The following is a 22,906-nucleotide window of genomic DNA, read 5'->3' on the forward strand; positions in this document are numbered from 1 at the left end:
TTGAGTGCCAAGACGAAGCAGGTCTAAATGGTTTTGCAGTTTAGCATCTGGTTTTTGCAATAACTCCTGTAAAGGGAAGGGACCTGGAAAAGATTTTAAAAACCATATATTTTCTCAAGCTTCACACAAGAAGATAAAGTGCAATTCACCTTTCTCAGGTTAAATGAATAACAAGTGCTGTGGTTTTGGACATATTTTCGTTGCTGAGTTGTTGCTGAGTTGGGACGCCCCCCTACAAGTGTCATTTGTCTGAGTAAAATGCTCTGGGCCTCAGGAGGCATAAAGAGAATTTCCATTTCACACTTGGCTGAAACTCCAGATTGGCATAGCTAACCCAACAGAGACCTTTGAATGGCCTACATTATGCCAAGTAGATTCAATCATGCGAGAGGAAAAACAGTATGTAGCTACACATTTATACCTTAAGCATTTGGCTGAGTAAGAGTGAGTTATACAAAATGAAAAAACAAGAATAAATCATCATATTCTTATTCCAAGTGGCCTGATAACAAGAACAAGTTGCAAAATGCTAAAAAAATTCAGAGCAATTCAGGAACCCCTCAATCCTGGCAGCATTGCAGTTCTCAAACGAGATGATGTTCCTGCTGAGCTACAGTGTTATTTCACATGCTGTGCCACATAATGTATACTGTATGCATTCTCCCTTTTCAGGTATCAGGTTCCACTGATGCAAAGCAAAATATGTTGGCCGTTGGACAGAAATGCATAAATTAAAGCAAAATTATTCAGACGCAAGGGTTAAAGGAAGTTGAAACGGGGAGGTTGAGGGACATTAGGACTTTATGTCTGAATATGAAGTATAGAATTCCCAAATGTTCTATTGATAATCACTGCCATGTGCGGAATATATGTGTGCATGTGTTTTGACTCTAATGCTAGCAGTATTCTTCTTGTCTGCATACTTTGTGTTCAAATGACAAATTAAAAAGTAGATCAACTAGATGGCAAATAATGAGAACATCTTTCCTGTGTAAGACCGTGCATCTGTAGTTAAGAATGGAGACGTGTGCTGTTTCTGTTGTAGGTCAAATGTAATTATCATTTCATGGTGTTTGGCAATATGTAGGGATTACATTTGTTCTCTTTAAGGGATGGTCTAGAATCTCAACTGTTTTACAGAGTGGTGCATGAATGAGTCCTAAACCCAGAAATTAGTTTTTACCAAATCCGTTTCCCTTATCATGAAGTCAACGTTTTTTTTCGTGTGTTTGGTTAGATGCCTGATATAAGATCTGTGCTTATCACAAGTCTAACAGATTTTCACGTTATATTCTATGACATCAAAAACATCATTAAATACATCATTCATGATTGTTAAACCTTATCGTGTTTTAAAAAAGGCTAATAAGTTACTAAATGAGTGAGACAACTAAATATCATCACGCCAAATTTTAGCCACCTTTAGCTTAGCGGTGCTGAGGTGAACACATGCGACTGTGATGTTGTTTTTGTAGCTGAACTTTAGCTTTTAACTTCTAGTTACGCTGCAGAAAGCATGAAAATGGTGTTAATATGTAGAGATTATCCCGCTGTACAAATCTTCTGAATATTATTAAAGTGGGTTTGAACGCTTGCTATGCTTACTCCGTGTAGGCCTACTAAATACGTCATCACACTGCACCACACTATACAAAATATTTGTTAGAAGGATCTTTGTGTAACTTGCAGGTTTCATGCAGTGCAGTGTCGTGTTTGTATCTTAAATATGTTCTTTGCTACACTGAACCCACTGGCCTCTTTCCCTCACTGGGTATCAAATAAAACACACACACACACACACACACACACGCACGCACGCACGCACACGCACACGCACACACACACAGCTTCATGCTGTGATCTTTATTGTTTTTATGACCTGAGAATTTATAACATTTTGAAAAAAAAAGACTAGTTGTGAAGTATGATGTTTCAGGTGGTTGGACTTGTGATAAGTGAACAGATGAAGTCTGAATACAGGATTAACAGCCTCTTGCTTTGTCTAATCTTTTGCCTTTTTCTGACACATTCAATGCAGTTTAAACTAAAACACATTTAGTCAGCTTTTACTGGTGGCACTTGTTCTATTTCTGTCCACACCAAAAACTTAGTTCTTCTGTTTATTCCAAAGAAACCGCACAACTTCCACATTTTTAAAACTATTGGAAAACAGTTAAAGTAAATCTGTTTCAGATCACAGAAGATCACCATATCCTTATAACTCTCCCACACACCCCCTGCCGGAAATGCCTCGATTGGACTCCTTTGTTTACCTCTATAACATAGTGACATCACTGTGTAACACTCGCACTTCTATTGGCTAAAACTCCAACACATTGTACGTGATAGGCTAGGGGGCGGGACATCTTTAAGCAGTTGACCAATCACAACAAAGCCGTCCAGCTAACCAATCAGAGCAGACTGGGCTCTGGTTTTGGACTGAGGGTGAAAAGAGGTGCTGCAGCACAGGCAGTATGAGTAAAATAAAGCATATAAACATGACATAGTATTGCACAAAATGCAAATATATACCTGCAAATGAGCAGTTGTCTCTCAAGAAAAGTTAGCTTTAATGCCATATATCATATTATATGTAAAAAAACATCGCCGCACACATTATTATATTTTTTAACAGAATGGAATGTACTTCACATGAGTTTACATCCCTGTGTAGGTAAAAGCTGTGTCTCAGAGGGGAATTACTGTAAGAAACATGTCTAACAGCTGTAAGGACAGACTAAACAGAAGCACAAATCACAGACGCTAGATTCGTCCTGCTGTTTCAGGCGGAACAAATCTCAATGCAACTATAAACAAAGGACTTTACCGCACAAAGTTCAATAGCACATTACGGTATGGACAGGTACAAAGGGATTAAGTGTATCATTCTAATGAAATTAATGAACATCTTGCAAAAACTGGTAAACTCATTAAATCCTATAAGTAACTTTCTGGCAGTAGTTTAGCGTTGTGTAAATTCTGAACTGCAGTAACAGCTGTAGGACCCTCCGGTACCATAAAGACTTGCAAAGTGCATCCTTCCTTATCTTCTGCAGAACTCATCAGACTGTGGCATTTAATTACAGAAGCGGCTGCTTGTGCATAATACTTCATCATTAGTCCAATAACATCAGCCTGAGATTGAAAAACATGTCGGGCTCACTTTACCTGCGTTCTTTTAACAAACTAATGAGCCTATACAGTAGCTTTTTATTTATAGCTATCGTTTTTTTTTCTTGTGGTCTACTTGAACCGTGGTGTCAGTTCTATCCATCAAGACGGCTATTATATAATAATTAATATTGGAGCAATAGTCATCATATTTGTATTTACTTTAAACACTTTGAGATGACAGTTGAGAAGTCCATTTCAAGGAATCTTCTCATCATGGAGTGAGAAATACAATTCCTCCATCCTCGCATACCTCTCTCAAATCCATGTAGAAGGAAACTAAAATGTGACTTAACTCGTGGGCTTATTAACTTTAAGTGAAACATTTTTTTTTTTTAAATCTGCATCCTCTGCATTCTAGAAGGATGCTTATTGGAGCAACTTTCAACATGCTTGGATCATTTTATATATGCATGCTTTAGCTGCAACTGTAAAGCTAAAGGACTAGGACTGAGATTAATTGTGTTGATAATTATAATCCCCATCATATTGAGTTCACTCTGGCAAATGCAATAGACACTGGGATATCTTTTATTCATTACTGTGTAATGCAACTCACTTTTCTTTTGATTTTAATTAATGAATTGATGGAAAGATGTGCAAAGGGCCACAACTATAGCCAAAAATCACCCGTGTGACAAGTTAAGGCTGTCAGCAAAACGGAATCAAGAGGAAAAACAAAACACATGTTATGAGCATGATCAGGCAAAAAAGGGCTGAATCACTAAAGTTGTGTTGCACAAACCTGACCTGTGTGTGAGGAGTTAAGGGCAGGTGCATATAGAGAGTGGCTGATTAAAAATAATGAGGTACATGTGTACAGATCAGGTGACTGATGATGGCAAGAAAAGCTGAGAGCTACTGCAAAATGATGGAATTGGAACACCGTGCCATATAAACTACCGCATCTAAAAATACGAGCCTGTTGTTGGCCTCTGTGTACAACAACTAAAAAACAACCATTCTTGGAGCGTAACAGATAACATGTAATGTGATTACATCGTCAGGAACCAAAGAAAAGGTAACTGTGTAACTGATGATAATCCAAACGCCTAATTCAACTACCTTGATCCTAAATAAAATAAAATATTAACTTTGCAGGTGTTGACGATTTTTCAGTTCCTGATGGAGTGGCTTTTTATCCAGCTTCCCTCTGAAAACGAACAGCTCCTTCAGATTTAATATCAAACTGCCACAGCTCGTACTCCTGGTTGATTAGATTCATTACAAAATAAAAATACCTACAAGTCAAATAAAACAGCTAAAAACGTTGCTTTTCATCCCTTCAAATAAAGCACACACCAGTATTTTTCCCATTTAAAAAAAAGTTATTTAATTGGCTGCATAGATTATGCTAATTCAACACATTAGAAAAAATTCAAAATGTGTCTGTTAAACCAGGGGTTCCCAACCCCCGGTCCGCGGACCGGTACCGGGCCGCGGAGGTGTTTCTGCCGGGCCGCGAAATAGCTGTGAGTTTATTGTAATATTTGCAGAATTATAAATATTTTAAAATATTTTATCAAATTAATTTTTATTTTTATTTTCGCACCTATACCAGTCATATTATTTTATCCAAAACATACAAAATAAATCAAAATTGGTTAGCATAAGGTCTCAGGCTCTCGTGCACAGAGAAAGTTACAGGTGCGCCAATAGGAAGTGGAGCACACAGGAGACAACCGTTTAATCGCAGACTGTTATGTTTATGTGGGGAAATGGCAGTGAATACATTATTTGAGATATATTTCAAACTCGGACTTCATTTTAAGGACATTGCGGCCAGGGGTGTAGAGCTATTTTTTTTATTTGTAAAACCTCCTTCACTTCATGAAATGGCTGCAGCATCAGGAGGCAGCCTCTGAGAAGTGCAGCACCAGCGCGTACACACCCGCCTTCACTTTGTTCCCCACTGCAGGCTGCTACGTTTCACACACACAGACACATTGAATGGCCCAATTATTCCCCCTATTACTCCTTGTATGAAGGAAATGTCCGGTCACAAAGGCTTATGATGTCTGTGTGTATGTGCTCTGCTCAGCTCCGCTGTCTGTGTGTGTATATTCGGTGCGTTTGTGTGTGTCCAACAACGGCATTTGTTTTCAAATTACCATGAACAGTAATTTACACACATCTGGCCAACTCCATAGGTATGTGGGTGTTCCCAAAAGAAGTTAGTTTAATCTTAATCTCGATGTAGTGCTAAATGCTGTCGGAGTGCACCGGAACGAACGCCCCGGTATGACGTTATTATGGCTGGCAAACAAGCCCAGGGGTCTCCCTGACATTTCAGTTATATCAATATGTGTACAGTGGTCCTAATTTGTTCTAATTGTATCCTGGTTTTAAATGTTGTCAATATGTTTTGGATGCATATTGTTCTATTATTTGTTCAGGCTGTTACATACAATCAGCCATTGTTGCCACCTATATTATATATTATATTAATATTTGTAAAGCGGTCCTATTTTTATTTTTGTATTGTATCCTGGTTTTAAAACGTTATTAATATGTTTTGGATGCATATTGGTATTTCTTCAGGCTGTTAAATACAACTAGCCTCTGTTGCCACCTGCTGGCGAGTAAAGATTAAAATCAGCTAAAATTGACAACTGGTCCGCGATTTTTTTTTTATGTATCTGCCGGTCCTTGGCACAATAAAGGTTGGGAACCCCTGTGTTAAACCACCCATACACATACACAGTGAGGAAAAGTTGCAGAGCAGCGATTGGAGGAAAGTGTCTGTGTATATGTGTGTGTTCAGCATGTTTAGGGCTCTGTTTAAATGGTGTTGACAGCAGGGCTAATGAAGGGGAGGACCGTGGAGAGCCTCCTCCTCCTCCCTCCTCCTTCCTCCCTCCTCCCTCCTCCTCCCTTCTCCTCCTCCTCCTGTCGCACGCATAAAGGCCCAGACACACCAAACCGATTTTGGCCGTCGATAGATGTCTGGCCGTCGATGAGCGTCGTGTCACCCTACTCAGATTGTTGTGTCCCGCACCGTTGTGTCTTTTCGGCCGTGCCGACACCTTTTTGGCCAAAGGCTGTCGGTCAAATAAATCACTCTGATTGGCTGTTTAGCTAGCGAATCAGTGCATAAGAAGCGAAACGGAAGAGAGGGACCCAAACAAACGATTAAGAAGACACACACAGACGGCTATTCTTTTTCATTTTCATCTCAGCTGGACGCAAGAGTTTATTTTTCATAATAGAGATCTGGAATGAAGAAACCGAAGACCAACGCACATGCTATTTGTTGTTTGTTTATATCACGCAGTCTGTTCTTCTCTCGGTGTATCACCCAGTCTGTCTTCCGGTTGTTGCCTCTTTTGAATGACAAATACACACTACCGCCGCCTGCTGGTAAGGAGAGTTATTGCCACTCACGCATGCGCAGTTCCTACGTGCTGCTTGGCCGTTGGCTGAAGTCTTTGCGGTGTGTTCCAGTGCGACACATGGCCAAGACGCAGAGACATGAGGCGACACAACGGTCATGTTCCGTCGGGACGTGTTCTTTGGTGTGAGTTGGTGCCCAGACACACCGGGCCGATTTAATAATAACAATAAGCACAATGAGAGGACTAATGGTCTTCTCTTTTATACCACTTTCTATTGGAAACAATATACAATTTAATGTGAAATTAACTGTGCCATGTCACAAAGGGTTGGAATGGATGATTGGCTGGGTTGTGTGAATATAAAGGTACGCAACTGTTGCATAGCACAGAGGATATGGCAAAAGTAAATATACTTTTTTCTCACCTAAAGCATCTCTCCTCCTCTTTGTACCCCTGCCTGCTCCTCCCGCATTAGACTCTGGGGACTTAGCTTTTAAAATCGTGTTCAAGCTGTCCACTCTGTAGTTGGACCTCATGACCTCAGCTTTATGACCCACCCGGCCTGAAAAAGAATGTCTACAATGGCTGGTAATAAGAGGTGTTATGGACGGCCCTCTTCTCCCTTTTGTATTTGGGGGGCGTGAAGGTGAGAGGGAGACTACTGTCATGTGGGCTGTGTTGGACGTCTTCCAAAAGATAATTTAGTCTTGATATCACCGTACACATGAACGTCTCATCCTGTAGGTGGTATGTGTGCTCAGTAATTTCCCACAATAAGGTTGTTTCCTATCTCTTGAGGACTTTGAGTGTTTACCACTGTTCTTGGAATGGGTGTCCTCCGTGTAGTCAGGGGTGTTGGGGTTGTCCTCCATGCAGACAGGGGTGCTCTGGGTGTCCTCCGTGCAGACAGGGGTGTTGGGGGTGTCCTCCATGCAGACAAGGGCATCCTCTAAGGAGGTAGTGATTGCATCTGTTTGAGATGTAGTTAAGCAAATAACATCCAGATAAAACAGAGGGTTTTCCCTGTAGGTCTCACTGAGACTCTCCCAACCACACTAGGGCCACCAGGGTGGGTGGAGGGTGTCTGGAGGACGGGTTTTGGGCTGACAGCCCAAGAGCACAGCGGAAGGGATCTCGGGCGGACGGCCCGGGGGCAAGGCAGTGGCCGAGTAGGGGGACTCGGGCGGACGGCCCGGGGGCAAGGCAGAGTCCATGGAGGGTCGAAGGCCGCGGCAGGAAGAGTCAGGGGGCCGGGCCCGAGGGCGAGGACCGCGGCACACAGGTGGAAGGGCTCGAGGGCGAAGACCAGACCGCTCCGGAGGCCGGGCAGGGCCCGGTGTCGGCCGAACAGGAACCGGAGCTGGCGAGACAGGTGATGGCGGGGCCTCCAACGGAACAGGACAAGGGGTTGGCAGGACCCCCAGCAGAACAGTTGTCGGCGGGACCCCCAGAGGCACAGGACACAGGGTTGGCAGGATCCCCGGCCGAAGAGTAGTCGGCGGGACCCCCAACGGGACAGGACATGGAGTTGGCAGGACCCCCGGCAGGAGAGCAGTCGGCGGGACCTCCAACGGCACAGGACACAGGGTTGGCAGGACCCCCGGCAGAAGAGTAGTCGGCGGGATCCCCAACGGGACAGGACATAGGGTTGGCAGGACCCCCGGCAGGAGAGTAGTCGGCGGGACCTCCAACGGCACAGGACATAGAGTTGGCAGGACCCCCGACAGAAGAGTAGTCGGCGGGACCCCCAACGGGACAGGACATAGGGTTGGTAGGACCCCCAGTAGGAGAGTTGTTGGCGGGACCTCCAACGCCACAGGACATAGGGTTGGCAGGACCCCCAGCAGAAGAGTAGTCGGCGGGACCCCCAAGGGGAAAGGACATGGATTTGGCAGGACCCCCAGCGGAAGCGTAGTTGGCGGGACCCGCAACGGGACAGGACATTGAGCCTGCATGACCCCCAGCGGAACCTCCAACGGCACAGGACACAGGGTTGGCAGAACCCCCCAGCGGAACCTCCAACGGCACTTCAGTAGGGACTTGAGTTGGGACTTGAGTAGGGACTTGAGTAGGGACTGGAGAGGGAACTCGAGAGGGGACTCGAGAGGGGACTCGAGAGAGAGAGAGAGAGAGAGAGAGAGAGAGAGGGCTTGAGAGGGAACTCGAGAGGAGACTTGAGAGGAAACTTGAGAGGGAACTTGAGAGGGAATTCGAGAGGGAACTTGAGAGGGAACTCGAGAGGTGACTTGAGAGGGGGCTTGAGAGAGGACTTGAGAGGGGACTTGAGAGGGAACTCGAGAGGTGACTTGAGAGGGGACTCAAGAGGGAACTTGAGAGGGAACTCGAGAGGGAACTCAAGAGGAGACTCGAGAGGTGACTTGAGAGGGGACTAGAGTAGGGACTTGAGAAGGGACTAGAGAAGTGACTAGAGGAGAGACTGGAGAAGGGACTAGAGATGGGACTAGAGAAGGGATTAGGGAAGTGACTAGAGGAGGGACTTAAGAAGGGAATTGAGTAGGGACTAGAGAGGGGACTCGGGACGGGACTATGGCCCCTGGGGCCAGAACTGGGTCTGGAACCATGGCTGCTGGGGCCGGAACCAGGACCGGAACCATGGCCGCTCGGGCCAGAACTGGGCCTGGGACCATGGCCGCTGGGGCCAGAACTGGGTCTGGGACCATGGCTGCTGGGGCCAGAACTGGTTCTGGAACCATGGCTGCTGGGGCCAGAACTTGGGCCGGAACCATGGCTCTTGGGGCTCGGGCTGCTAGTCTGGACTTGCGACTCCTTCTTTTAGGAGCCGTTTGGTGGCTCCGTGGACCTCCAAAAGCCAGACGAGTTCCAGAGAACGGCTCTTGGACAGGAGCAGGAACTGGGGCAGAAGCAAGGGGTGATTCCAAACGGAACACACCGATGCGTGTGGTGTCATAATGGGAAATGGGAGGCAGGGAGCTAGCATGCCTAGGGCTAGCAGGCAGGGGATAACAGACCTTGAGGAAATTCAAAATCCAGCCAGGTAAGAATTTCACCAAGCCTGGGTTCTCCGTAGTCTTCTGGCGCGCCTCTGCCAGAGCAGCCTCTCGCTGCTGAACCCCGGACGCTCCCCCCCATCGATGAGAGCAGTTAGCCAAATAAAAGGAAAAATCCAATAATTCCTGCTCAAAAGGATCTGCTGGGCCCATATCTGGTTGGTTCGTACTGTTGCGGTTGAGTGAACGAAGCAGGACCCAAATGCAGATAACTCTGATTAACCTTTATTTCAAGGATAATGAAAATAACTCGGACAAAACAGAACACTCACCGGTGAACTCAGTCACCAACAAAAGACGAACCAACACTGAAAACAGGAAGAGACAAGACTAAATACAGGGAGGGGTAGTCACAAGACGAGAAACAGCCGGGCAGGGGAGGAGAAACACAAGGGTGACAGGTGAACACAATCAGACAATTAGACACACCAGGGAAACTAACGACAGGGAGGAAAAACACAGGAAGAAAGGCCAGACAATATACAAGGAGGAAAACACCCATAATCCGACATACAAAATTACAAACGTGACATATCATAAGAATCCTGACAAGGGCAGTAAATGTCTTTTCCAGTCTTGGCAGGTACATGATGGACTGATGGAACCGCGGCTAAAAGACACCAGGCTGGCTGATGTTGTCAGGCTTTTCACACAGTGCACTCCTTTTTCCCGTCCTGTGACGGCTCCTTTGAAGTCGAGTGACCGAATGTGTCTGTCCAGGATGTGTTGTGCAATGGCACGTGGTGTGTCTTGGAGGTACTGTGGAAGGTTTGTATTGTACTTCCGATACCCATCGGAGAACATAACATTCAGCTCAATGTACCTTTAAAAATAAATAAGCAATATGATAGATACAATTTATGAGTTTAATAGTAAGCAATGTAATAAGGGAAGAAATCAAATGATCAACATGTGCTTACTTCTGGTAAGCCTTGGGCAGAAGGTCTGAGACCACCACTGTCAGCAGTTCACTCAGACTTCAGTTCTTATAGCCTTCAAGGAACGTGTTCTTGAGGGTCTTGTTTTGCCTCTCCACAGCATTGTTGGTGTAGATGGCTACCTTGAGGGATTCCATCTTGTAGACATTCACCCATCTCTGAAGAGAAAGTCATGACATTGTTGAAAATAACTTAACCATACGCTACGCTTTGGGATCCTGATCTGCCGACGAGGCTCCATTAAAATATAAATATTTTTAGTGAATTACTGAATTTAGGCACGTTAAGGTTTTAATGAAGTTGAATACAGTACAGTATATTCATATTTGTCAGTGATTTCATGTCAACTGTGTGTGTGTGTGTGTGTGTGTGTGTGTGTGTGTGTGTGTGTGTGTGTGTGTGTGTGTGTGTGTGTGTGTGTGTGTGTGTGTGTGTGTGTGTGTGCGTGCATGTGTGTGTGTGTAGAGGTGTGTGTGGTTAAAACACTTTCATGAAGTGAAGGAGGTTTTCCTTCTATAAAACAGCTGTGGGCAGCAGTGAGTGTCACGGACATGAATTCATAGATCAAGGCAGACTGGTGCACACTTTCCTGTCCTGCCAGGCGACACGCCCGTTCAGAGGCGCGGGAAGGTATTTTGAGTGGGGGTGCTGAGGTGCTGGACTCCAGTGAACACTATTACGTACGGTGGCTGGGAAGTGCAATGGACAATTACAAAGTGTGAAACACTTTAACAAAGCTTGAGACAAATTTACATTTTATAAAACAAAATTACATTAGCAAAAACACTTTTACCAAGGATAAAACAATTTAACATTAACAAAAACAAATTAACAAAATGCAAAACACTTTAACATTTCCCGAAACACTTTAACATTTCCCGAAACACATTAACATTTCCCGAAACACATTTACAAACCAGAATTAAACCGGAAGTGACGTGACGTGACGTGACGTAACCATAGGACGTGACGTGATTGGCTCAAATTTAAATTTGTTTTGGCGGAAAGACCGAAGGTACGAGTGTGTTTCATATACAGTCTATGGTGTGTTTACGTTCGGTAAACATGTTTTGTCCGTTTTGTGGAAACAACCTGGAACAAGTGACACGGTTTTGCCTTTCGTGTGGAGGATCTCTGGAGTGTTTAAAGGACACGGGTCAGACAGAAGGACCAGATATCTTGCATCATTGCGTGCAATATTTTAATGAAGGTCACTCGTATGCTGTAATCGTGGACATTTTGTCTACCTTTCACGGTGTAAAAATCAGTTTGCGGACTCTTAAAAGCAAACTGAATCAAGCCGGGTTTTACCGCAGAAAGGGTTATTCCTCTCAAATCGCTGTAATTAACGCCATCAGGTTGGAACTTCGTGGACCTGGACAATTGTTTGGATACCGAACAATGTGGCAGGCACTAAAACAAAAGTACAGTCTTCGAGTGAAGAGAGATGATGTTATGAATTTGCTCCGGGAGCTTAACCCTCGAGGCTGCGAGAGGAGATCTCGCAGAAGGTTTATAAGGAGAACCTACCACTCAATGGGACCGAACTATATGTGGCATGCTGACGGTTATGACAAACTTAAGCCATTCGGTGTGGCCCTTTCAGGATGCATAGATGGATTTTCACGTAAAGTACTATGGCTTGAATGTGGTCCAACAAACAATAACCCAAGAGTTATCGCTCAATATTTCCTCAAATGTGTGCGAACCCTCGGTGTCATCCCCATGAGGCTGCGGACTGATTGTGGCACGGAGAACGGAATTATGGCTGCAATTCAGTGTACCCTACGTCACCATCACCATGACTACTACTCTGGAGCGTCCAGCCACATGTATGGCACATCCATGACTAATCAGCGCATTGAGTCCTGGTGGTCCATATTAAGAAAGGGAAGGTAAGTGTTTATCATTATTTTCTATTACTTGCCAACCCTGTCAGACAAACAACATTTGCTTAGCTAAAGTGTATCAGTTTTTATTATAATAGATATAATATATAGCCTGTAGTCTATGACCCAGACTATACAAGGCCTTTCTTTAGAACTTCTTTTTGGCAGAAATAAAGTTAGAAACTGTGAACATCTAAGCGTGGGTTTTGGATTGAACAGCGGCCCCTGAGGGGACGTAGGTTGTGAAGCAAATAAATTATGAAATAGACACTCAATGATTTGTTGTTGATTTTACTGGTAACCTTTTAATGTAATTTGTAGAATTGTTGTATATTGCTTAATAATTCACTTGAAAATATATCAATTTCTATAGGTCTCAGTTCTGGATGGAGCTATTTGCAGACCTCCGAGATGCTGGATACTTCAACGGGAGTCACGAGCATCAGTGCCTTCTGAGATTCTGCTTCGTTGATGTTATTCAGAAGGACTTGGATGAGTGTGTGAGACTGTGGAACAGTCACAGGATTCGCCCTTCCAGAACAGCATCATGTCCAGGAGGAGTGCCCAATGAACTGTACTACTTGCCACACAGGTAATACATTGGTGATGGATTGATACTTCTTTGTGTTTTTATCTTAAATGTAAATAAATACTATATCTTCTATTTAACATAGATTTGGCTCCAGGGACTGTGGATTTGAGATTGAACAGGCAGAATTGGATGCTGTTCCTGAGACAAGCCTGTCAATAGCTCCATGTGGGGACCAAAACATGCAAGAGTACTTGGACTTTGCTATGGAGCGCAATGACCTACAGAAGCCAGAGAACTGGGAGACTGCATCAGAACTGTACATGAAGCTGAAAGAATATGCTCAGTTATAAAGTAATCGAAAAGGTATTCAGAAGTACAGTAGCACTGTTTCACCACTCCAAATCAGATTTCAGGGCTCAACAATGCTTGGTTTCATGGTTTGTCAGACTGCATTTACTCTTTCCCCTGTGACGTATCCAAATGATTATGGTACCTGTTCATCCGAAGACTGGTCCTATTTAGAAAAAAGATATTCCCATACATTTTTAAATAAAAACAGCATTTTGAAATGAACATTGTTTCCAGCCAATCACCATATTTGTTTCAATGTCATTTATACAGCACCAAATCACAGCATAAATATCTTAATCATTATAAAATATAACCGGAATAACAACAAACAACGCTCCAATTAGCAAGCACAAACAAGGTTATGTTGTGTGTGTAATTGTGTGCAGAAAGAACATTTCTGTATAAGTCTTATTTCAACCATGTGGACTCACTGGAAACCTGAGAATGAATGACTGATTTACAACAAAGAAGCTATGGGTGGCAATGTGAAATATGTATAGCAAAGTTCAGAGTATTTATAAAAATTGTATAGGTATAGAACAATACTTTGATTTTGTCCCAAACTAAATGGACAACATGAGCTGTAAGAAGAAAAAAAAACACGTTCACATCCAACAACAACTATGAACAACCTTTATAGAGTGTTTACTCTATGAAAAACCTTCATAGAGTCTGTACTCTATGGGTCATCCAGTCACATGACTTAAAAACAGCCAAATCCTGGAGAATTTTGCATTCCAAAGTCCATTTGGGACTTAAACACATTGTATGCGTCAAGGAGAGGTAGTTTTAATGTGTTGGAACATGTGTTTGCCATTGGGAATGGAGAATCATCAAGGAACTCTATTCCTGGCGATGGTTCAAATCCAGATGGGGGAAGTGAAGTCAGCCCAGTCGCAAACATCAAAACATCTTCCAAAGACACAGCAGTCTGGCTTTCTGCAAAGAAAACATGTTCAGATACATTTTGGCAATGTGTTTCCTGAAATAGTTATAAAAACAGCGATTTACAAACCTTCACAATCGAGGAGATAGTCTGCCCAGTAGCCCAAAGTTTGACTTTCCCTAAGCCTCCTGTTACTCCCTGGTGGACTGAGGTCAGGCTTGAAGAGTCGCTCAAGTTCCAGAGCAGTAAGTCGCTTTTCAGAGTGGCACAGGACCGGGGCCAGCAGAGTAGGGTGCTGCTGTAGTGCGTTTAAAAACTGAAGGGCTGAAAGACCCTCCTTGAATCTGAAGAGTGAACAAAAAAAATATTTCATCACAAAGTCACATTTAAATAACCTAATACCTAAAACAAGGGGGGGGTGGCATGAGCACTTAAAGATTGGCACAAGACAGGCAGGGAAAGGAGAGACGGACGTCCCATATCAGTTATACTACACAGGCACACATTTTGACACTGACTAATTGCTAACAGATAAACATAGAATAAACCAAAGAGGGGGACCATGAGGAATTTTAAACAAAAAATTCTTACATACATTAAAAAAAAATCATATGAATACAAATATGATCTTACCTCTCAATTACAGAGGAGTTTCGGCCAATAATGTACCACTGGAGGTAGTCTGACACAATATCATTCTTTCCTTCAACAGAAGCCACATGTCTCAGACAACCTGCTGTCTGTAACATTGTGCTGTGTCTCATGGTCATTTCTCGCAAGGCATCCACTGAGGCAGCATTCTCAATCTGAAGATTATAAAATGGATATAAACAATCCAGTCAATAACTGCATGTACTGTATATTCTTGCCATTTTTTTTCCATTGCAAGATTTATATATTACTATTACTACTATCCTTGTACAATATATACCTGGCTGCTAAATCCTCTATTACAGGATGTGTTTTTTGTAAATTGTGTTTGTGTATCTTTACTAGTTTTTTATCATTCTTCTTAGGTAACATTAAGTTGTCTTTGGCTCTATTCTGCTCCAACAATGTAAATGTCCCCTCTGTGGGACTAATAAGGGTATTCTGATTCTGATCACAAAACAAAAAATGAAGCCAATTCGGTGTATGTGATAAAGGTAAAGTAAAGATGTCTCAAAACACTGCAGGAACTACATAATAATCCACCCTACCACACTGTTGCTGTATGCAATTCTCACCTCTTGTAAAGCTTTCCCTACTTCTTCATCAGTTATTAAATCAACTGTTGCTTTGAATGAAGGCTGGCCTGCAAGATAATGTACAAGATCTTCTGACAGAAAATGTGGCCCTGGACCTCCATGCACAACTGACACTGCAATCATCTTTCCTGCCAAGTAGTATTCATCCTCCCTAACAGCTGTGAATAAAGGTATTCATATTGCAAAATTAAAACTTTATTTAGTATATACTTTAATGTACTGTAATGAAACTCAACGTTTTGGAAAAAATTGTTCAAGCAACAAATCATATGTCATGTGATATATATGGTTAATGATCATTAACAATTGTATTAGTACACTTCTAACCGTATGCATACCATTTGCATTGTAGACCAAGAAGCGGCGTCCGTCTGGCCCATCAAAAATGGGCCGGTCTTTCAGATTCTTCATCAGTAGAGATAACAACTCTCTCCTGGGACCACCTGAGTCAATTCCTTCTTCGAAAACACCAACATCATCAGTGAATTTTACCAGCATGTCACAGTTTTCTGAATACGATGTACGCTTGAAACCTCTGACTGCTCCATCCCAAACATTAGCCCTTGAAATGTTGAACCGGCTGACTCTTCCATGATCAATAGGCTGTGAGAGGTTAGCAATAATGGCAGGTAATGTAATGTTCATCTCCTCCCTGTAAAGGAAAAAAAGTGACCTTATTAGTGGATATTCCAGAGAGTGCACAAACAGTTTAAAAAAAAAAATGTTGTACCAGAAATATTGTACAGAGAAAAAAAATGTAATGTCACTGTAATAGCTGTCCGTTTACATTTCAGTGTCCAATAAACTCGTCATGTTGACTGCAACCAGCTCTTCGTCCTCTTCTTCAACACATGGTGCATACAGGTCTGTGTATGTACTGTTAGGAAGTGATCATTCCCATGTTAAAACATCTTACAAACAAAAATGTCTTTCTCGTGTAAGTGAGTTACTAACATTTGTACTTACCTGTAGCAAGTAGTCTTGTCTGTATTTGTTTTGGGTGGACCCATATCCTCAGTATCAGATATTACTATCTGAAATACAAATACAAATTTCTGTAACAAAACAACACTGAACATTAGAAACATCAGGCTTCCACAATCTGCCTCAATACCTGTCCAGGCTGAGTTGTGGATGAATGTCCAAGTGCCTTCCTGAAACATGATAAAATTGATAAAATTATTAACTTCATGATACAGGGTATAGTTGAGTTTTAAGTAACATTTAGAGGTAGGAGGAACCATAAGATTTATAAATAACAGATTATTTTTGTTTGAAATTAGATTAAACATGACATGTATGGTATTTTTGTATCCATGTTCACCAGAGAAAATGCTGTGGCCTATTCTTATCATCCACTTAAAGATAAATTACTTATTTTGTAAAAATAAGTACAAACTTACCCTTCATTTTCCGGTTTGTGTTTTGGAGTACTTTTGTTTCGTGGTTCAAATTCAAATACCTGAGAGTAAAAGTGTACAATTATCAACAGCTTCCATTATTGTTCCCTTACCACATATGTCTATCAACAGTGAAACGTTGTGAGTGTTTCTGATAGTAATTGTAACTGCCAAGTTGGTTCTTCTAAAATATTTACCAGAATATAGATTTCCTGCTTAAAATCAAATGTATATGAAAAATAAATAAATGAACATTAAAATAAAATCATTTACGCACCACAGTGTCAGCCTGATTGAATTCAGCTGTGCTCCTAGATGTGATGACAATATCCGAATCAGAGTCTGAGGTATCATCCCCTGTAGTAAAAGCAAAACGTTCAACACATTATTATGTATGCTGCAGTAGAGGATGTTAACATGTAAACAATTAAAATATTGAATAATAACATCCACAAACCTCCTCTAAAATGTTTCTCAAGGCAAATGAAAAGGGTGATCCTGGCATATGCCTTTCCTAAATCCTTTTTATATTCTGCCAATGTGAATGGCTTTTCTGAACCAGGCACATTGACAACCTCTGAGCAGTCTGGATACAAAAGGACGTACGGTCCTTCATCCATGTCCTTGTTAAAGGCTTTCATTTTCTGGACAGCTCGTTCCAGTATAGCAGGTGCTGCTACCTCCGGGTCTGTAAACAACGGGAGTGTTTTCCCTCTCCGAGGCTTTAAATCAACTCCTTGTGGCGACATCATTCCTATGTTTATCTAGTAAAATAGCAGAGATATAAGTAATGAAACACACAGAGACACTGAGATTTCTATGAAACGGTTAATGCAGCTTACCTGGACTCGTCTCTTTTCTTGTTTAAGTCTTCCTTTCCCACAGTTAAAAGACTGTTTCTCTTTTGACTTTGAGTTTCTGTACTCCATGAAAAGTTTATAGGATCGGCCTGGTTGTTCTGCTATGAATAGTTCCAATAAAAATATAATAATTAGCAGCTCCAACAATCAGCAAAAGCAAGTGTGCATTAAAGTTTACGGAAAACCTAAAAATAAAAACTAGCATATTAGCTCAATGCGTTGCTATTCCGTTAAGACATGGATTGGTATTTGACTGATATGAAACTGTGATTGAACTTTTATTTACTGCATGTCTTACATTAGCATCACAAAGCTAGCGCAATACTACACTTACTTTGTTTCGCATTTTCCGGCTGTTTCGATGTCCCCTGTGCGCTTGGTACACCCGTCTGGTCCGTGTCCTTTAAACACTCCAGAGATCCTCCACACGAAAGGCAAAACCGTGTCACTTGTTCCAGGTTGTTTCCACAAAACGGACAAAACATGTTTACCGAACGTAAACACACCATAGACTGTATATGAAACACACTCGCACCTTCGGTCTTTCCGCCAAAACAAATTTAAATTTGAGCCAATCACGTCACGTCCTATGGTCACGTCACGTCACGTCAAGTCACTTCCGGTTTGATTCTGGTTTGTAAATGTGTTTCGGGAAATGTTAATGTGTTTCGGGAAATGTTAAAGTGTTTCGGGAAATGCTAAAGTGTTTTGCATTTTCTTAATTTGTTTTTGTTAATGTTAAATTGTTTTATCCTTGGTAAAAGTGTTTTTGCTAATGTAATTTTGTTTTATAAAATGTAAATTTGTCTCAAGCTTTGTTAAAGTGTTTCACACTTTGTAATTGTCCATTGCACTTCCCAGCCACCGTAATTACGGGCAACATAGAGCATGCACAAAAAAACTCCCCACACGCAAACACACAGTAAACCCGCAACTGTTACAATGAAGGCTTGATAATCAGCTCACGGCATATAGGCAGGGGTAAAGTGCTATTTTTTACGAGTGGGGAGCGGACCTCACCTCCTCTAGGGGGGTCCGGGGGGATGCTTCCCCGGGAAGATTATGTTTAAATATTGAAGTTAAAAGCATCGATCTGGTGCACTTTGAGAGCAACATTAAGAGATCTATGGATAGGCATACATCTCTCAACACCCAGATGAAACACAACTGTAAGCAGATGTTCTTTTTCTTTATGGATATTTTACAAATCACTCCCCTTTCAAACTGTATTCTTGTTTTACTGCCATATAGTATTTCATAACTGTTTTTCCTTTATTCTCTTATTTTTTTTATAACTATAATGATCATATGAAGGTGTGCCGCGGAAATAATCTTTTGAATAATTTTTGACCAAACCGTTTGAGACCCACTGAGATAACTTAGACTAAAGTTAACTTTCTAAACACTCAGGCTCAGGTGAGCTAAAGGACTCTCTCTCAGTCTGAGAGGAGAGCTCTCCTCCAGCTTGTTGTGGAACAAACAGCTCCATATGTCCGTTAGTGCAGCTAGCTAACCAGATGCTAACAACACGGTCCCTGCTGCTGGCACCGGTCCCTCTCTCTCTCCCCCTCTCTCACACACACTAAATGCGCTATTTCCGCACACACACAGAGCCGCAAGCTTGAATGACACAAGCACACTTTTATTTCCATGCAACTCTCTGATTGGTCTGGTGTCTTGCCTCTGTTGCATTCACTGAACACGGGAAATTACATTCCTGCCGTCCTTTCTAGTGTCTTGATGAGGTTCACGTAAAGCACGGTTAATGTATTATATTATTGAGGTAGAATTGTCCGGGGCTACAGAAAAAACATTCGGGGCAAGCCAAAATATTATTTTACCAACAATGTGGAATTTATTGGCTACATATTACACAGATTATGCACAGCGGGAGCAGCAATAACCGTCAAATAATAATTCAGGCAGGGGAGCTACGCACCCCCTGCCTGCCGCTAGGGGGTGCTGCAGCGCCCTCAGCACCCACCTTCCCGCGCCCATGCGCCCGTTCTAAGCCGTGTCCCTCACTCCTCACATCACAAGCTGCATCAAAGTGTATTATGTTGTTACATCGTTTCAGATGTTATGTTTCAGTTGTGCTTGATGCAAACTTGTCGAAATTCGCCGTTTTGAATCCAAAATAGGTCGTTTGTGTGATTCATGTAGACCTGCAATAAAAATATTTGTGGGGTATGGGGGGGTCTGGGACCCGGAGTAATCTGCGGCCGTGAGCTGTTATGTGCCATCATGACACGCATGGTGTTCTTTTTTTATATATTATAACGAAGTGCGAGTTGTGTGCTCGAGTCTTCCTGCCTGTCGGCTCTGCTCATGGTGGATGTATAATAAGGCTCTGCTGCTCCGAGATGATGGTCTAGCTTCAGCAGCTACATTACGTACGCGTGCGTTCGTTAAAATTAACTGCGCGTCCGGAGTCACTGTGGCACAGACTGGACCGCTGGTGAACAGCTGTTAGAACGGGCCGTTCAGGTGTTCAGAGCAGAGCTCCCTGTCGGAGCGGCAGAGCGTGATGTGAACTGAAACGTTTTTCTGTCGCAATATTATTTAAGGAATCGTTGAGCTAGCTAGCTAGCATATATTTTCACTATCTGCTAACGTTAGCTTTAGCCTTCTATTTCTAATAGTTTTTTTCATAGGCTATAAACAGAGGTGGTATATATATATATATATATATATATATATATATATATATATATATATATATTGTACTTGAGTAAAAGAAGAAGCACTCAGATCTTGTACTTGAGTAAAAGTAGAAGCACTCAGGTCTTGTACTTGAGTAAAAGTAGAAGCACTCAGGTCTTGTACTTGAGTAAAAGTAGAAGCACACAGATCTTGTAGAGTAAAAGTAGAAGTACTCAGGTCTTGTACTTCAGTAAAAGTAGAAGTACTCAGGTCTTGTACTTGAGTAAAAGTAGAAGTACACAGATCTTGTACTTGAGTAAAAGTAGAAGTATCAGAGTGTAGGAATACTCTGTTACAGTAAAAGTCCTGCATTCAAAATGTTCCTCAAGTGAAAGTAAAAAAGTATTCTCATCAAAATATAGTGATAGTAGCGACAGTAAAAGTATTCATTTTGCAGATTGGTCCATTTCAGAATAATATATATTATATGTTTTATCATGATCGATCATGAAAGTGTTCTCAAAGCTGGTAAAGGTGCAGCTAGTTTGAATGACTTTGTATACTAAAGGGTAGCTTGTGGATTTACTCCAGGTGGAACTAAAGTCTGATTTAACACTTGATTATATTTCACATCATTCATCCACATCTGTGAAGTAACTAAAGGTATTAAATTCATGTAGTGGAGTAGAAGTACACCATGTACGTCTGAACTGTAGTGGAGTAGAAGAACAAAGTAGCAAAACATTGAAATACTTAAATAAATTACAAGTATCTCAAACTTGTGCCCAAGTATAGTACTTGTTGAGTTTATGAACTTAGTTACTTTACACCATGTGGCTATAAAGATAGAAAGACTAAGCCTTGCACAGAGGCATGAAAATACATTTTCAAAATGCTCAACAGTGCTGCCAAAATTATAAACTGACTGCTACACAATTAAAATAAATGCTTTTATATATTTCTATTAGATTCGACTCTTTGGCGTTTCTGTTAACACTGCTGCTTTAGTTGTTCTGACTGCTGAATTCCTCTGTTATTCTTCATTTTAAAGCCGATATTCCGTGGGGTGGGGGAGCCGGGGGCTCGGATCCTTGTCACCTTTTTCATACAGATGAGTTTGCATCCCAAAGCCTCAGTCACCTTAATTCATGTAATAAAAACATCTCAGGTCAGTAACACTCAAAGCTAAATGTGCAATACCATGTTCAGCTATGTTACTATTTATAATGTTATTGTTGTTACATCCGAAGATGTACATATTGGAATGATTTCTTAACTTACAGTAGGCTATTTTTTACAATGTGTGTTGGAAGGATTTATTAAATTACTATGAATATTGTCATTGTTGAAGGCTTTTAGAGAAGGATGAACTATAAGCCTGAATTACATAACATTTTATACCTAAAAACATAAAAGCCACAATAAATAAATCACAATTATTGTAGTTATTTTTACCTCCCGTATTGCTTTCAACCCACCAGCTTTTATGGTGTTGTTACGTCACTAACTGTAAGCTTGTCACATACAGTCTATGGTCACTCAGAGTAACCTACAGTTAATTTAGCTGCTGGAGAAGAAAGATCAGGGGGGGAGGGGGGAGAGAGCTGCCGTTTCATTCACACTGTTTAAAAAACGGTAACAACGGATTATTTTTCTTAGCGGATGCATGTCAATTTAAATCAATACATACAACTATTTTTTAAATCAATAAAAACATTTTCTAAATCGATAAAAGCATTTAAATTAATATTGGGAGTCATGTCGTTACTTTGTTGAGAATGTGGCCATGTAATAAGCGGGATAATTTGCAGCGACTTGTTCCTTATGGGGAAAATAACACCCGTCATGCAGACCAATATCCCTCCGCTGCGCGTTGGGATCCTGATCTGCCGACGAGGCTCCATTAAAATATAAATATTTTTGGTGAATTACTGAGTTTAGGCACGTTAATAACGTTTTAATGAAGTTGAACACAGTATATTCATATGTGTCAGTGATTTCATGTCAATTCGGTGAACATAAACATAAATGATCTTGTTGAAGACGATGATTCAATTAGGATTAAAAATCGAGAGCCGGGCTGCATTTTTTCCTGTTCGTTTTTTTCGACTAAACAACATTATTTTGTTAAATAACAACATGGTGATGTTTTGTAAATGATTACATGTCTCTTATTTAGCACAGAGTATGATATCCGTGACATATGGATCTTAACAAAGTTCCGCTGTACATCCAGCATACTGTATCTGACTTTATTTCACATGAGCTCCAGTGTGGAACCCCACTGCACCCCCTGGTGGATCAATGATCCATTGCAGCTGGCTTCATTATAATTACATTTATCTATCACGGGGGCGGTCTCAAGTCAAGCTGGAGGTTTTCCCTTGAGCGAGAGCAGATCATGTACCAATCACGGCCCTCGCGTTTCAAACTGTCTGAAATGAATCGTTACATCTGTATGAGGTATGTCACATTATTTCAAACCTCCATCCATGCTTTCACATCTTACCATTGAACACTTCCTTCAGGGCGCAGATTTCTGCCTCACAGAAGTCCACCATGAAGTGGGAGGGCTTCCAATCAGGATTCCAATCCTTGAACACCTCAAGTGCCTCTTTAATATCA

The 22,906-nt window shown here is 41.8% G+C and overlaps 3 protein-coding genes across 7 annotated transcripts in view; 2 read left to right on the forward strand and 1 right to left on the reverse strand.

Annotated features, from left to right (window-relative positions):
- The window catches only part of ripor3 (RIPOR family member 3), a 148,604-nt gene that overhangs the window by 35,387 nt on the left and 90,311 nt on the right, over window positions 1–22,906 (forward strand). The window lies entirely within an intron of this gene.
- LOC307040477 (uncharacterized protein) lies at window positions 11,164–13,467 on the forward strand. The gene is made up of 3 exons (XM_079683343.1): window positions 11,164–12,368; window positions 12,736–12,954; window positions 13,037–13,467. Exons 1-3 carry the CDS (start codon window positions 11,515–11,517, stop codon window positions 13,242–13,244), a joined length of 1,281 nt encoding a protein of 426 aa, XP_079539469.1. The 5' UTR covers window positions 11,164–11,514; the 3' UTR covers window positions 13,245–13,467.
- Window positions 13,492–18,490, reverse strand: LOC307040473 (G2/M phase-specific E3 ubiquitin-protein ligase-like). 2 transcript variants are annotated; one of them, XM_079683333.1, is made up of 13 exons: window positions 17,973–18,490; window positions 17,621–17,739; window positions 17,236–17,542; window positions 17,056–17,135; window positions 16,782–16,840; window positions 16,493–16,532; window positions 16,345–16,412; window positions 16,166–16,255; window positions 15,717–16,030; window positions 15,358–15,536; window positions 14,765–14,937; window positions 14,261–14,475; window positions 13,492–14,184 (listed from the first exon to the last, which is right to left on the reverse strand). In XM_079683333.1, exons 1-13 carry the CDS (start codon window positions 18,145–18,147, stop codon window positions 13,949–13,951), a joined length of 2,055 nt encoding a protein of 684 aa, XP_079539459.1. In that variant the 5' UTR covers window positions 18,148–18,490; the 3' UTR covers window positions 13,492–13,948. The 2 variants fall into 2 exon arrangements, with proteins under 2 accessions (XP_079539459.1, XP_079539460.1); XM_079683334.1 differs by lacking the exons at window positions 17,236–17,542; window positions 17,621–17,739 and having other exon boundaries at window positions 17,973–18,488.

This window comes from Notothenia rossii (genome assembly GCF_949606895.1).
Source record: "Notothenia rossii genome assembly, chromosome: 5".
Classification (NCBI taxonomy): Eukaryota; Metazoa; Chordata; class Actinopteri; order Perciformes; family Nototheniidae; genus Notothenia; species Notothenia rossii.

Excerpts from the sequence above, each read along its gene's own strand:
- LOC307040477 (XM_079683343.1), top strand. The coding sequence starts at position 11,515 with ATGGTGTGTTTACGTTCGGTAAACATGTTTTGTCCGTTTTGTGGAAAC. Across the intron at positions 12,369-12,735 it reads TCCATATTAAGAAAGGGAAG|GTCTCAGTTCTGGATGGAGC; the intron begins GTAAGTGTTTAT and ends CAATTTCTATAG. Across the intron at positions 12,955-13,036 it reads CTGTACTACTTGCCACACAG|ATTTGGCTCCAGGGACTGTG; the intron begins GTAATACATTGG and ends TATTTAACATAG.
- LOC307040473 (XM_079683333.1), bottom strand. The coding sequence starts at position 18,147 with ATGGTGTGTTTACGTTCGGTAAACATGTTTTGTCCGTTTTGTGGAAAC. Across the intron at positions 16,841-17,055 it reads TCAATCAGGCTGACACTGTG|GTATTTGAATTTGAACCACG; the intron begins GTGCGTAAATGA and ends TTTTACTCTCAG. Across the intron at positions 14,938-15,357 it reads TAGGGAAAGCTTTACAAGAG|ATTGAGAATGCTGCCTCAGT; the intron begins GTGAGAATTGCA and ends TATAATCTTCAG.